Genomic DNA, 13723 nt, shown 5'->3' with positions numbered 1-13723 from the left:
AGCATGCTAAAAGCAGAGAAAAATCTCTGGAACCAAAAATATTTTATGGGGGCAGGTGCATGTATTGTTTGGTAATACAATAACTCTGTGATTTCAGAACCCCTTATCTATATCCGGGTGAAAATAAACACTTCTATTTCAAAGCAGCAAACATTACTATAAAGAGCAGTGGTTTCAGGGCGCGACCACCGAGCCTCTAGGGGAATGTGAGCATTGTAACGCAATACTCTAGTGGGGGCAGTGGTCGTGCCCTGAAACCACAAAGGAAATACCATAAATATACACAGGTTGTTTATATATACAGTTTAATTATTGCTGTATTTTTATTGTTTATGATAGAAATAATGATGTGGGATAAAAAAAATTTTTAATTTTAAGTTAATTATATAAATAAAAGGAAGTTATTTTGTCTCACTGAAAATGAATTTTAAAAGGCATCCGATTTAAAATACTAAGACCTAAAAAATGTATAGTTCTGCAGTAATTTTGCGTTATTTAGAGATAAAAGATAAGTAATCAATCGATTTTCACTCAAACAGTTTGGAAACAAGAGCGGGAAAAATTTCGAAAATTGGTGGTTTCAGAGCACGACCACCGCCCGTCAAAGGGTTAAGAGCACCCAAATTTTGCACAGAAGTCTAATTCTTTACTTTTTTCAAAAAAGAAAATGTTTCAATATATCTTAAATCACTGAATACACTACATTACCAAAAACATTTAGATACTGCAAATATTTACAAAAAATAGATGGGCAAGATAGTATGATGAAATAGTAGGAATATAAATGTATACAGATGGAGGTGCCATCTAGTGTTATCAGTAAATTAATGAGATAGTGCACAAATTTGCTGAAAAATAACACTGGCTGGTGCTGCTTAACACCTTTGTACTTCATTGCAGCTAGATTAAGTATTAAATGAAACAGAAAGATGCAAGGACAGGACTATGAGGATTCAGGTCGACAGAAATATTCTTGTAAAACAGCCCAATCTTTCTCTTTTTTCATTGCTTAGGAAATGTCAGTGGTGGCTTCAATACTATTATCACTTTCCAAATTTTTCCATTGGGATTTTTCTCCACAGATTTGAATACAATTGTTGTATACATGTTTCTTTCTGCAGTGTTTAGACATATTCAGGCAAGAGCACTTGAATGTGACTAAAACTTGTGATACTAAAATATATGTGAAAGTGCACTGCTCAGACACCTCTTAAAACATTTTCAAAAACTTGCTAGAATTGCCACAGCAAGATATATTAAAATTTTCACTTTCGGAGCTAGAAATATTGAAATTACCTTCAATTAAAAAAATAAATAATATCCTAGATTGTTTCTTCTTGAAATAAAATATGCATTAAGGGCTTGATTTTTCATTTTTAATCCATTAGGCATTTTAGTTTTTCTTTCTTTCCATCCCATATATTCCTCAGCTTTTCACTGCAAATGAAGTTCTGGATTAAACTTTAGTCCTTTTTAGATTAAAAAGCTACTTTCATTGAAGCTGTTGTCATAAATAAGGAACTGCTTCCATTTAATACTTTATTGATTTAGTATTAGTCATTTTTTAAAAAACAAGACTATGCACAAAACTAGTTTCACAAGTCTTATAATTCAAAAGCTGTGGCAACTACATACATGTTCTTCACAATTTAGCTATAATACCTGGGACTAGAAGTTAAAGGGGGGAGGGCTTGCTTTCAGTAATGCTGCTATCCATTTTATGGATTTAAAATTAAAAAAGCCAAATGATGACTGAGCTCTAGAATACATATGTAAAGAAATAATGAAAAAGTATATCGCCTCTGCAATATGAAAAGTCACCCCTAAAAACAATTTTTGAAAATACTATTGAATTAGAAATTAACACAACTAGTAATCTGTTTGCTAAAGCTCAGCATGCTTTTCTAAAAACAGTATTAGTTTTTAAGATATTTCTTTTTTCTGGTTTAAAAATGGAAAAAAAAAAAAAAAACCCTCATTAAAATATATTGCAGAGAAAGCATCCTTTAGCGCAATTTGTAGAATATAATTGTGCTTAGGGTGTAACACAGATATATTTAGATACAAAAAAAGAGGGAAAAGCTTGTATGATCTTTAAATTATATGGAAAAATGGCTTCAATACAGTGTCACTTCTGCAACAATAAAGTACTTGTATTTCACATTAGAAGTTAAAAAAAAAATGTACAAAAGAATTAATTTGCAAGAAAATTACAAATTATTAAAAGATTACCAAACCATGTAACACTTTTAAGATCGGATGGACATACACATATGCAGAATGATCCCATTCTTAAAGCCAGACCTACATAATATTTTCAACTAGGCAACAAGAAATAGGTCAGTCATCCTAATTTCTTTGCATTAATAACAATGAACATACCAACAAAACAATTATAATTTAATTATTAATAAATAACGGAAATACAATTTGGGGCAAGAGACATATACAAACCAATAACTGGCAGATAACAATTAGGTTCAGCCACTAGGAACTTGCAAACATTACAAGTCTCTAAAATTCCTCTCCCCTTCCTAAATATAAAAACATTTGAAATAAGTGTCACTATTAATTTTCTGCCAGCTAGAATTTCTAGATTTCCTTATGTGTATGATAAAAGAAATGAGTGTAAAAAGTTCATATGCTTGCAACAAAAGCAAAAACTTCTAAAAAATAAACAAGGTTCGTACACACTTCTGCATGTGGAAATTTAAGTACTTTTAAAGACCATCACTGAAAAAATTAAGGACCCACCAAACAAATAGGAACTCAATAAACTAAAGCAATTATCTACACCCGAATTTCTCTTTTTAATTTTTAAGAATAAAATAAATCTGTACAAAGGATACATTATTAAAATAGAACTCTAAGTAGGATACATTATTAAAATAAAACTCTAAGTAGGATACATTATTAAAATAAAACTAAGTAGGATACATTATTAATAAAATAAATCTGTAAATTAGATAGATTATTATTAAAATAAATCTAGGATACATAATTATTAAATCTAATATTTAACTGAATTACAAAAAGTTCAAGAATAAAATTAACTTCACAATTTTTTTTCAAGTAACTAGCATTAAATTATAAAATTTCTAGAAACATTTATATTTTACACTAATAGAAGTCTCACATATTTTGAAGAAGATTAGTGGTTTTTTTTTTTTTTTTTATTCAACTTGGACTAGCTTTATACTGATTAGTTAGCTTTATATTGAATTTTTCTTTTATGCCTCATTTCATCACCTTCTTGCTTAGTCCAGAGATATATGCAAATTTTATGTTAAGAGGCATAATTTCAACTGTGCAGTAAAATAATAATCAGCATAATAATAATATACAGAAGCTTGGCTGTTGCCAATGCAGTTGCTTGCTTAGAGACAGAATGTGCTGATCAGAATAGATGTGAATGCCAGACGTTTGTAAATGTTGAAAGTTAGTTGCACTTTGACCCAGTTAGTATCATAGTGTAGATTTGCTGAAGTTGTATCCCAGTTAACCCTTTGCGGCATGGTGGGTCAATATACGTCCCACCTAACTAATATTTATTTTCTCACTTAGCAATTTCCGTTAGAAATTTTCTAATCTTTTATAAATAATCTATTTTAGTTATTATTTTTCTCAGTATATGTTACTACTATACCAGGGATTAAGTTTATAAGCAAAAAATATTCAAAATAGGATCACAAGAGTGATATCCATGTATCTCGCATTTTTCCATATTTTAAAAATTTTGGTATACAATTTATGATATGTATGATTCTTTTTAATATTCAAAGGTATTTTATTTTCAAAAATCTTAATTGGATTCAATATTTTATAACATTAATTTTCCAGTTGAAATAAGTGGGTTAAAATTTGTCCCACCACACACTTGAATTTCCGCTCAATAGATGGCAGCAATCACGATTATTTTTCTTTTCTTTTTCGCATCTACTTTTTTCGTGATTGTGCGCGCTTTTACATCCGTTGTATGCTCTGATGTGCTAAAATGTCTACAAAAAAATTAAGAACTCAGGAAGCTTTGGATCTTTTTGCTGAATTGCCATCCGATTGCGACTCAAATACTTCAGATGTCAGTTCTGATTTAGATGAAATTGAAATCCAGGAGAGAATAACTGAGGTTGAAGTTATTGCTGAAGAAGAAAGGGAAGTAGTTATAATTTGTTTCGCTTTTTAAAGACACAGACCCATCTATGCATGTGGCACTGTAAATATGGATCGGAAGTATCTACCCAAATTTTAAAAGACAAATTTATGTCAAGAGAATATATAGACTTTTCAGTTAGCGATGATTCAATTTATTGCATAAAATGGAAGGATAAAAGATCCGTTTCTATCCTGTCTTGCTTGGAAAAGGCAACTGAAATGAAAGAAATTAATAGAAAAGAGCGAGATGGAAAGACAAAAAAAAAAAAAAAAAAAAAAAAAAAAAAAAAAAAAAAAACAGTACTGTGCCCAAACAGCATTATTCCATACAATAAGAATATGGGATATGTCGACTGATTGATCAACTGACAGACTATATGAAATAGACCCCAAAAGCAAGAAATGGTGGCACATGATTTTTTTTTACTTTTTAGATGCAAGTATAATAAACACATTTAGTCAAGTTTGTTTGATCAACTGACAGACTATATGAAATAGACCGCAAAAGCAAGAAATGGTGGCACATGATTTTTTTTTTTTACTTTTTAGATGCGAGTATAGTAAACACATTTAGTCAAGTTTGTTCGCGAACCTGATCATGATGTAAAAACAATGAAAGATTTTCTTCCCTCAGTTATAGAAGGTCTAATGGCACTTGCAGGCAAGAAAGAGCTGAAAAGAAAACTGAAATCCCCAGTTCAAATAAAAACTAAAATCCCGTTCGTACAACCAGAAAAAAGACTAAAAAAGGTAAGTAAAACGCCAAAGCGAACGAGCAGGAGAAGATGTGCATATTGCAGCATATCGAAAGAAGAACGACGAACATTTTGGATCTGTGAAATATGTGAAGTGCCTCTATGCTTACAAAAGAATGAAACAATATGTTTTTCAAAGTTTCATGAAAAATTTTTTTTCAATTTTAATCATATATAAATGTTTTTGAATCAAGTGCCAATTTTAATATTTTATTTAGTATCATATGTACGAGTATCAAATTTTAATCTTAAAATAATATTCAAGAAAATATTTTCTTTCGTTCCTAAAATTTAAAAATATTAAATATATACTATATGCAAAATGTGCATATGCAAAATTTTACAAGTCATGCATATATGCAAAAAGTACAAAATGCATTTTAGTGTGTTTATTATGAATATTTTAGAATGCACACTTTATTTTGTTTATTCATTCCACATAAGATTTTTTTTCCTGCTATACACCAATATGCTATGAGACATGTCCTAGTTGCATGGTGGGACAAACGGTATCCCACCTTCCACCGTAAAAAATAAAAGCGCAGAATTTTTTTCAAGCCTTAAAGGCACTTAAGTAAGTCCATCTGACTAATTCTAAGGCATTTTTTTAAAGATTAAAATATATTTTAAATATGCGTGTCGCAAAGGGTTAATGTACAGTATTTAATATAAAGTTCCAATAAGCCACTGAACTACCAGAGATGAGGGGTTGTTTTATATTATTTTGAGTATTATTAGCTGTAAGGAATAATTTTTACGTTAATTCTTGCATTTTTGTATTGTATCTTGCATACACAATTAGGATTAAGGAAAGAAGATAACTAACTTACCTTAGCATGTAAAGATAACTTTTAAGGGTGAGCAGTTAGTAACAAATAATTAAATTATGTAGTTAGAGCTCTTACTCATAGATTTATACGGCTATAATTACAATTTTTTTAATTCCTAATAAAAAAAAAAGGTCCATTAAAAGAGCACTAAGAACATTTTGTAGCAGTTATAATTTATGATAATGTCTAAAGCGATATTAGTATAACTATACATTAAAAGCTACAAAAGAATTGTTTTGTAGCAACAAAAAGCAAGAATATGCTTATTACTTAAAAATTTTCTACACTTTTTTAGCTAATTTACATAGATTTCCCTTCTCTTTGGAATCTTTTATCAGTTTTTCAATAAACAAATCAATCTTCCCACTAATTTGCACTTCATCTCCTAATTTGTTAATATTTCAACACTTTTTGAATTTTCTCTTTGAAGAATAATTTTCTCTCTCTTTATAAAATCAATTTCTCTTTTCAACGAAATTCCTCTTCATTTTCGAACTTTCAGATTTAATTAAATATTTTTGTTATTTTAAAGAACTGCATGTACTTAGAATGTAAATAAAAAACAGTTAATTTTATTTCTTTAATAATGTGATTATTGAAAACTTATATGAAGATATGAAATGATAAAAGATCAAAACTGGTGCTGTAGCCAGGGTGGCAGAATTTTTAGAATTTAGAGAAGCAAAAAGATCAACAAAATTTAGGGCAAAATTTTTAGAATTTATGGCAGGCACTGAGACATATGCAATGAATCTTTGAATTAACTGTCAGTTTTCAATTTCTTTGCTTTCTTTGATTACTTTGATGCTTGTATCGAGTGAAAAGATAAAATAAAAGAAAGATGAACATATTACAGATTTCTGAGATACAAAGGAGAAAATTCAAATAATTACTTTTCACCGTTCTTCCAAAGATTAGCCAAAAGATAATTCACCAGAAATTTCCTATAAAACACATCTATTACATGTTAATAACCATGAAGACACTTTACATTTTATCACGTTTTCTGGAAATTATGTCTGTAAATCTTGCCTTTAAAATAACCTATAAATCTTAGACCCTTCAAGGTGCAAAATCTAAAATCCAAAAGAAAAATTATCCCTACCAACTGTATAAGTGCAAAAAGCCAGAAGACTTTTGAAAAAAAAATCATAAAAGGGAAGTGTAAAGTGAATTTTCAAGAGAAAACTGATACAGATTTAAATATTCTGAAACAATTTCATGGGGGGGGGAATCAAAAATATATATATTTAAAAAAAGACAATATCAGTTTTGAAATAATTACAGTAGCATTTTTGTTTTTTCTCAGACATGTTTCAGAAACTGTAATTTATAGTATTTATTACCTTGTTTATTTTTCAGAATAAATTATTTCCAAGTCACCAAAATGGAAAGTAATATCTCTTTAAAATATGACAGGCGAAAATAAAAATGTTTTATTTTAATGTTATTTCTTAAATATAATTTTCATTTATTATTGTTATTTTTATGATATTTATCATTGTTCTTACGTTCGTAAAAAAAAATCAAAATCTCCGAATAAAAAATTTTCTATACAAACTGATTTTGAAATTGCGAAAATGTTGGTAAGTAGTTAAATCTAGTGCCGTTTAAATTATTACGCAAATCAATAGAGTAAAAAGTACTCTCCAATTACACAAAATTGTTTTATTTTTTGAAAAAAATATATTAAAAAGTATTAAAATCACAACCTAAAGAAATCTTGCAATTTAAAATAACAGATAAAATTACACATAAAATTTGGTTAAAAAATATATTAGAATAATCATACACTAAAATACAGGAAACAAATCCTTAATATTACAAATTAGTGTGTTTTTAATCTGAAGCTTTTGTTGAATATTTTAGCTTATTTATATTTATTTCCTTTCTTTTAACTATCCTAAGTTCATTTGCTTTCATAAAACATCCATGTTTCTACCAGTCTCTGTATCATCAATAAAGTATCTGTTGATATCGTCAGCAATATCCCTTTGAAGAATTTCCTTTAGCTTTATGAAAATTTCTTCAATAATTTTATCATCTCTGAATTTTCAGATTTAATTAAATAGTTTGTTATTCTAAAAACTACATACATGTATGAATGTGCAGAAGTCAACTTTAGTAATTTCAATATTCAGAATAAAATTAGAGAAAACTTTTTCAAGTACAATGAACATTTTTTTTAAATTTTCGCTCTTAATCAATAGAGAAATTACAACAGAAAAATTACTGAGGTTTGTCCATACACCAAGATTAGAATTATTTTCTGTAATTTTCCCTACTTTAAAACAGGGAAAATAGTATAAATAAAAGAAAGAAAAATATATTAGGAGAAAGACGTTTTGTAACAAAAGTTGAAAAGGTATTTCCTTATTACTATGGCCTCTCATTAGTTTTAAACAGTACCAGAACCCTCTTGATATAGAACTCTGCCAAAGCGATTTCCCTACTCAGAACTCTTCACGCAAACAGCCAACAATCCTGACCACAGTCACTCATAAATCCACCCATCAAAAGGTGCTCAATCTCCGCTTTGTCACGTTATTTCCAAGAGATGAATACTTATGAAAATCCTTGCACATATTTGAGATAAATACCTGTAAAATTTCCAAATAAACTAAACTTTAAGTTGGCACACAAAATTTAGTGTCAATTCATAAGGTAAAATCACGTTGAAGCAGTGATCAAAGCACCAAAACTTTTGAATAATAGAGAGAGAGATTGGAAGTTGGGAGCTGTTTTGAGAGAAATGTTGGAAAGCCTTTGGCAATTGGAGACTTTCCAATATTTCTCTTTTTCTAATGCTTTCAAGATACCTTTCTTATAAGTTCCTCAGCTTTTGATTTTTCTACAGAGAAACCCTATTTTAACTCTTCAGAGAAATGAAGCTTGTTGCTGTTGTCTTTCCTTGTACAGTCAAAAGTCGTTAATCCGGACTCGTCGGGACTTCGGCGATTCCGGATTATCGATTTTTCCGGATTATAGATCATCAGTTTAAATCTGGTAAGATGGCATGCAAAAATTACAAAATTAAAAATATGAAACCGTAATTTATGAAATAAAGAACAATTATGATCTAAAGGGTATCAAAATTTACAAAAAGAAAAAGCTTAATATTTATTTGTTTACTTTATTAAACATTTCCTTCAATGTAAGTTGCTTCGTTTCATGTGATAATACTTTCTCTTTAATTCTATTAAACAGACATAATTTCTTGTTTAGTTACAAAGTTCCGCTGTTCAAGTCCTATAATTGCTGTGTTGAGAATACCGACTAATTTGTCAATCGAAATGTTTTCGTTTTCAATAACCTCTGTCACTTTCTTCGCTATCGGAAGCGAATTATAATGAAGAGGAACTTGATTTAAATCATATCAAAGACGGAGTACATCGAGACGAAATACTAAACTTAGTACGGAATTATAATCCAAATAAAATAAAAACATCTGCTCTGAAGATAAGGATAGTGTTGACAGATCAACTTCCAATCCGCGGCGTTTCGGATTTCAAAACATACTTTCGCTTTGTAGATACAAATTACATATTAGTAAATATATATTGGAAATTCTATTTGACATAATCTTTCTAATCTATCATAATCTAATAATGACGTTTCTGCCCCCCCCCCTCTGCCGCAGAGCAGCGTGAAATTGATAAACAGATTTCGGATTTCAAAACATACTTTCGCTTTTTAGTAAATATATATCGGAAATTCTATTTGACATAATCGAAAGTTCAAGCTTACTTTTATAAAATTGCTCTAACAGTCTGCAAAAAATAATAAGCCGGATCCAATTCGAAGATTAAGGAACAACGCAATCTGCAACATTAACTGAATTAGATAACTTTAGCTTAGCGTATAACTCCATTACACATTAAACGCGCATGCGCACAAACATATTCGCAGCCGTAAGGGTCTTACGCGCTCTCGTAAACGCCTGTGCGCATGCGTGAACGCGAAGCATGCGCAGAAAGTTTGTAGCTTTGAGGTCCGGATTATAGATCATTCCGGATTATGGGTGTCCGAATTAACGACTTTTGACTGTATACACTTTTATCCTGCTCATTTTGACAGCCTGCATAGATCATTTTTTGTGTTCAAAAATTTCTCATGAGATTTTGCTGATTTTCATTAAAACTTCCAAATCTAAATAATAACAATTTATTGCATTTCTTTTCAGTAGCTTCGGATTTAATAATATACAAACAGAAACCGTAATTATATAACTTACTTTTTTCTTCTCTAGTTTCTTCTAAGTTCACCATTTCGAGTGGTTCATCAGGTTGATCCAGAGCAGGATGGTTATTGAAGAGATTTGCAACAAAAGCCACATTCAGTTTGTAAATTCCATCAACGACATCATTTGGAGTTAAGAAACTCCTACATCCGATTTTATCCGCCTGCTTCAGCATAATTTCAGCTCGTTCCAGCATATCAGTTTTCTAACAATAAATGACATATGTTAAATATATATGTGTGTGTGTAAAAATATAGATATATTGAAAAATGTTGAAGCATAATCGAAGCAAGACATTCATGACAAATTTAAATATCTTTTTTTATTTTAGTTGATGATTGTAGCCACAAATAAACTGGCACACTAATCATGCTTGCTGCAGAACATTCATATTTTTTTATATTACTACAGTTCTTACTGTAGTAGTTGACTTTGTTCTTTTGACCTCCAGATATTTACTTTGTTCTTACAAAAGAGTGTAGCAGCAATGCATAACAGCATAAATAAATTGGTACAATGAAAGGAAGTAAATAAAACAGCATGTTTATTTTTTAAGCTTTATTGCTTGTTTGTCATTTATGCCATTTTTTTAACCCGTCCTGTACCTTTTCCAAATTTGCTTGTTTATCATTTATGCCATTTTTTTTAACCCGTCCTGTACCTTTTCCAAATTTGCTTAATGTTTCCTTTTTTTAAATACTGGATTTAAAAAATCTGCATATTTCGTTTTCAAATATTTGATTATATTTTTAAAAGTTTTGTTTCTGCACTCTATCTACTTTACACCATTGACAGATTGGTTAGCCCACTGGGTTAGGTGCTCTTCAGTCTGTTGGATACTGTCAATGGAATTAAAAAAAGGGGGGAGCTTAGTTCTGTGTTCTCCAGGATTTGATTACATTCAGAGCTGAATGCTGTGTCCTCCGGAAATTGACTATGTTAAGTGAAAGTACTAAGTACTGAAAGAAGAAGCAGATTATGACAAGAAAGTGTATGGTGGGGACAGATAAGACTAAGGGGGAAATGCCGATGACCACTTCTCTTGTGCACTGTTAGGTTACTGTTGCTTGCAAGGAGGTACTGTTATTGTCAAGCACAATGTGTTCATAGTTGTAATGCATACTGACAGTTATACAATTAAGTTAAATACATAAAAAACTTAACAAATACATTACATATCATGAAATACATTAAATGAGTGATTAATTATAATTATAATAGGATTAATTATAATAGCAAACATTATTTAAAAACAAAGTAATAAAAAAATATAAAACAAAAAGACATTAGTTACAATAATATATGTACACAGTGGGCTGCTGGAGATATTATTAATTTGCCTATTCTTTCACGATTTTTGAATTTGTCCATGTTTTTGAAGATTTAATTTTTCAATTTTTTGCACTGTCGCCTACTTTGCTGTAAGGGATTGGGCTGATGAAGACAGCGATTATTCCCATTGTTTTTCTAAGATTACTTTTAAATTTTGAGTCTTTTTCAGTTCAGAAACAGGCTGTTTTGCTTATTCTTTCGTTGCACCAACCTCCTGATGACAAAGCAGTGGAAGATGCAAATTCCACATTTCATTCTTGGTATATCTCCCATTTCTTCCGGTTTCTAACTGCACTTCTGATTTTTTGGTCTTTGCATGTGATTTACTCCAAATTGAATATGTGATGAATTTTAGATGTATTTTTTTAATTTTATTTTGCATTATATACACACACACACACACACACACACAAAATACAAATATAATTCAATTACCTAAAATATATTTTAAAAACTAACTTTTTCTAATATTTCATTATGAAGACTTATAATGATTTAATGAAACTTCAGATGAAAACAAATGCTAAGCCAAATGCAATATTCATGCAGCATACTGGAATATGGTACAGGTTAATTTAAAATAATGCATAGTATGACATTACTAACACTAAATATTGTAATAGCAAAATGGACTGCATACATCAGTGTGCATTTACAGTGCCTTCATACTCTCTCATATGCAAAAAAGTGATTCCTCATATTTTAGGCTGATTTTCAAGAGATGACATAGCAACAATGAAACACTCACATTGTGTACAAAAATGTTTCTAAATTACCTTTGTAGCATGCTAATAAATGCAGCACACAATGGCACTAGCAGCTACAGTGATCTTCAGTCTTGATAAGTCAGTGTGCCAGAAGACATCACTGCACTAGCAGTAGGAATTGTTAAGCACAGGTTTGGTAATCACACATGTGTGGTAGTCTGCAATTACATTATGATCATAAAGCTGGAACAATAAGCGAATGTGAAATTTTGTGTTACACTACCCACAGACACTGACCACTTGCATTAAACTAGCCTTCCCCCAGACTTCTGTTAAACTCATCACACACACACAGGCACATCAGCACAGACACTGAAGATGTTTCGGCAAGCTTAGCATGACGAGGCAATGATGTGTACGCAATATTTTAAGTGGTGCAGCACTCCAAAAGTGGTCTTCCCTTGAAGTCACCCACAAATTTAGACCTTCAATGTGAATCACTTCTGAAAAGGTCGAATGAATTCAAGAACTTCTGCATGCAGATCATTAATGGATAATGATAACCAACACTGCAAATGTCAATGTGTCATATGTAACAAATTTTACTATCAAAATTGAACATATTGCAAAACATCCAGTACAATTTTTATAAAACTTAATATTACACAATAAATTTCATTGCAGTATCAAAAATACAGGAAAAAGGTGACATGTTATAATATAATTTTTAGTATCTGAAAACTTTTGCTACGCTGAACAATATTTTCCAGCTTTGAAATGTATTATCTTTTCATGATAGCCTAGAACTTTTTAATTGGAAAAATTTGATAAACTGAACTTTGTCTAATGATACTGAAATTAAATTCTTCACCTTTTTTATTCTTAATAAATATTGGATAATGTTGTTCTCGAAACCATGGCAGATATGTCCAGAAACTTCTCCAAAATTAATTGAATGTTTTTTTTTTCATTACTTTGGGTTTTCCTATGCTCTAATTTCATCCTCTAATTACCTTTTCAACCAATTTAACTTTTTTCTCAGAATCTAAAGATCAATTTCAAGGAAATGTTTATTTTCGACAAGCACAAACTTTTTATTTTAAATTAATGAAAACTAAGATTTATGATATTTCACCTTTTTAATCTACACTGCAAAACATTAGATACAATTACTGTATAGAATAATATTTTCTAAGAAATAATCAAAAAAATCTTAAAATATACTTTTTACATTAATAGTTTCCTACAATATTTCAGCCACTACTAATATAAAATATTCCTAGCACAAGGGATTTTATTAGCTTTCATTACTATTTTTCAAATGAACATACATGACCGGATATTCGTTATAAGAACTCTATGATTTCAAGGATTATTTATCAGATTCTTTTAACCCTTCCTTCAACTTTGGATCACTGAAGTTCAACTGAAACTCAGAAAGTGATTTTCTATCAATGAACATACGTTAACACAACCATACATAAATTTAATACAAGTAACTTACTTTTTCTGGAAAACAAATTTTGCCAATAGATCATAGAGAATTCTCCATTATCCTCTCTTTTATTAAATGTTTGGGGGACAGAAGTAAATGTGCATATATATATATATATATATATATATATATTACATCTTTTTGATAGCCAATTAAACACTCTGTCAGAAACTCCACTAAGCACTGTGTAATTTCAAACCAGTGTGAAAGAA

General features: G+C 30.0%; 1 protein-coding gene across 1 annotated transcript in view; it reads right to left on the bottom strand.

Moving 5' to 3' along the window:
* Positions 1-13723, bottom strand: part of Fim (plastin-2 fimbrin) — a 64531-nt gene that overhangs the window by 12991 nt on the left and 37817 nt on the right. The window contains exon 8 of the mRNA XM_035368576.2: positions 9972-10182. Within this exon, the coding sequence (XP_035224467.2) occupies positions 9972-10182 (211 nt within the window). The remainder of the gene's footprint in view (positions 1-9971; positions 10183-13723) is intronic.

Source organism: Stegodyphus dumicola, chromosome X1, assembly GCF_044657685.1.
Source record: "Stegodyphus dumicola isolate Sdum_Otavi_A_Nest chromosome X1, ASM4465768v1".
Taxonomy (NCBI): domain Eukaryota; kingdom Metazoa; phylum Arthropoda; class Arachnida; order Araneae; family Eresidae; genus Stegodyphus; species Stegodyphus dumicola.
Note: the sequence above shows the minus strand (reverse complement) of the source record. Positions and strands in the feature narration are given on the sequence as shown.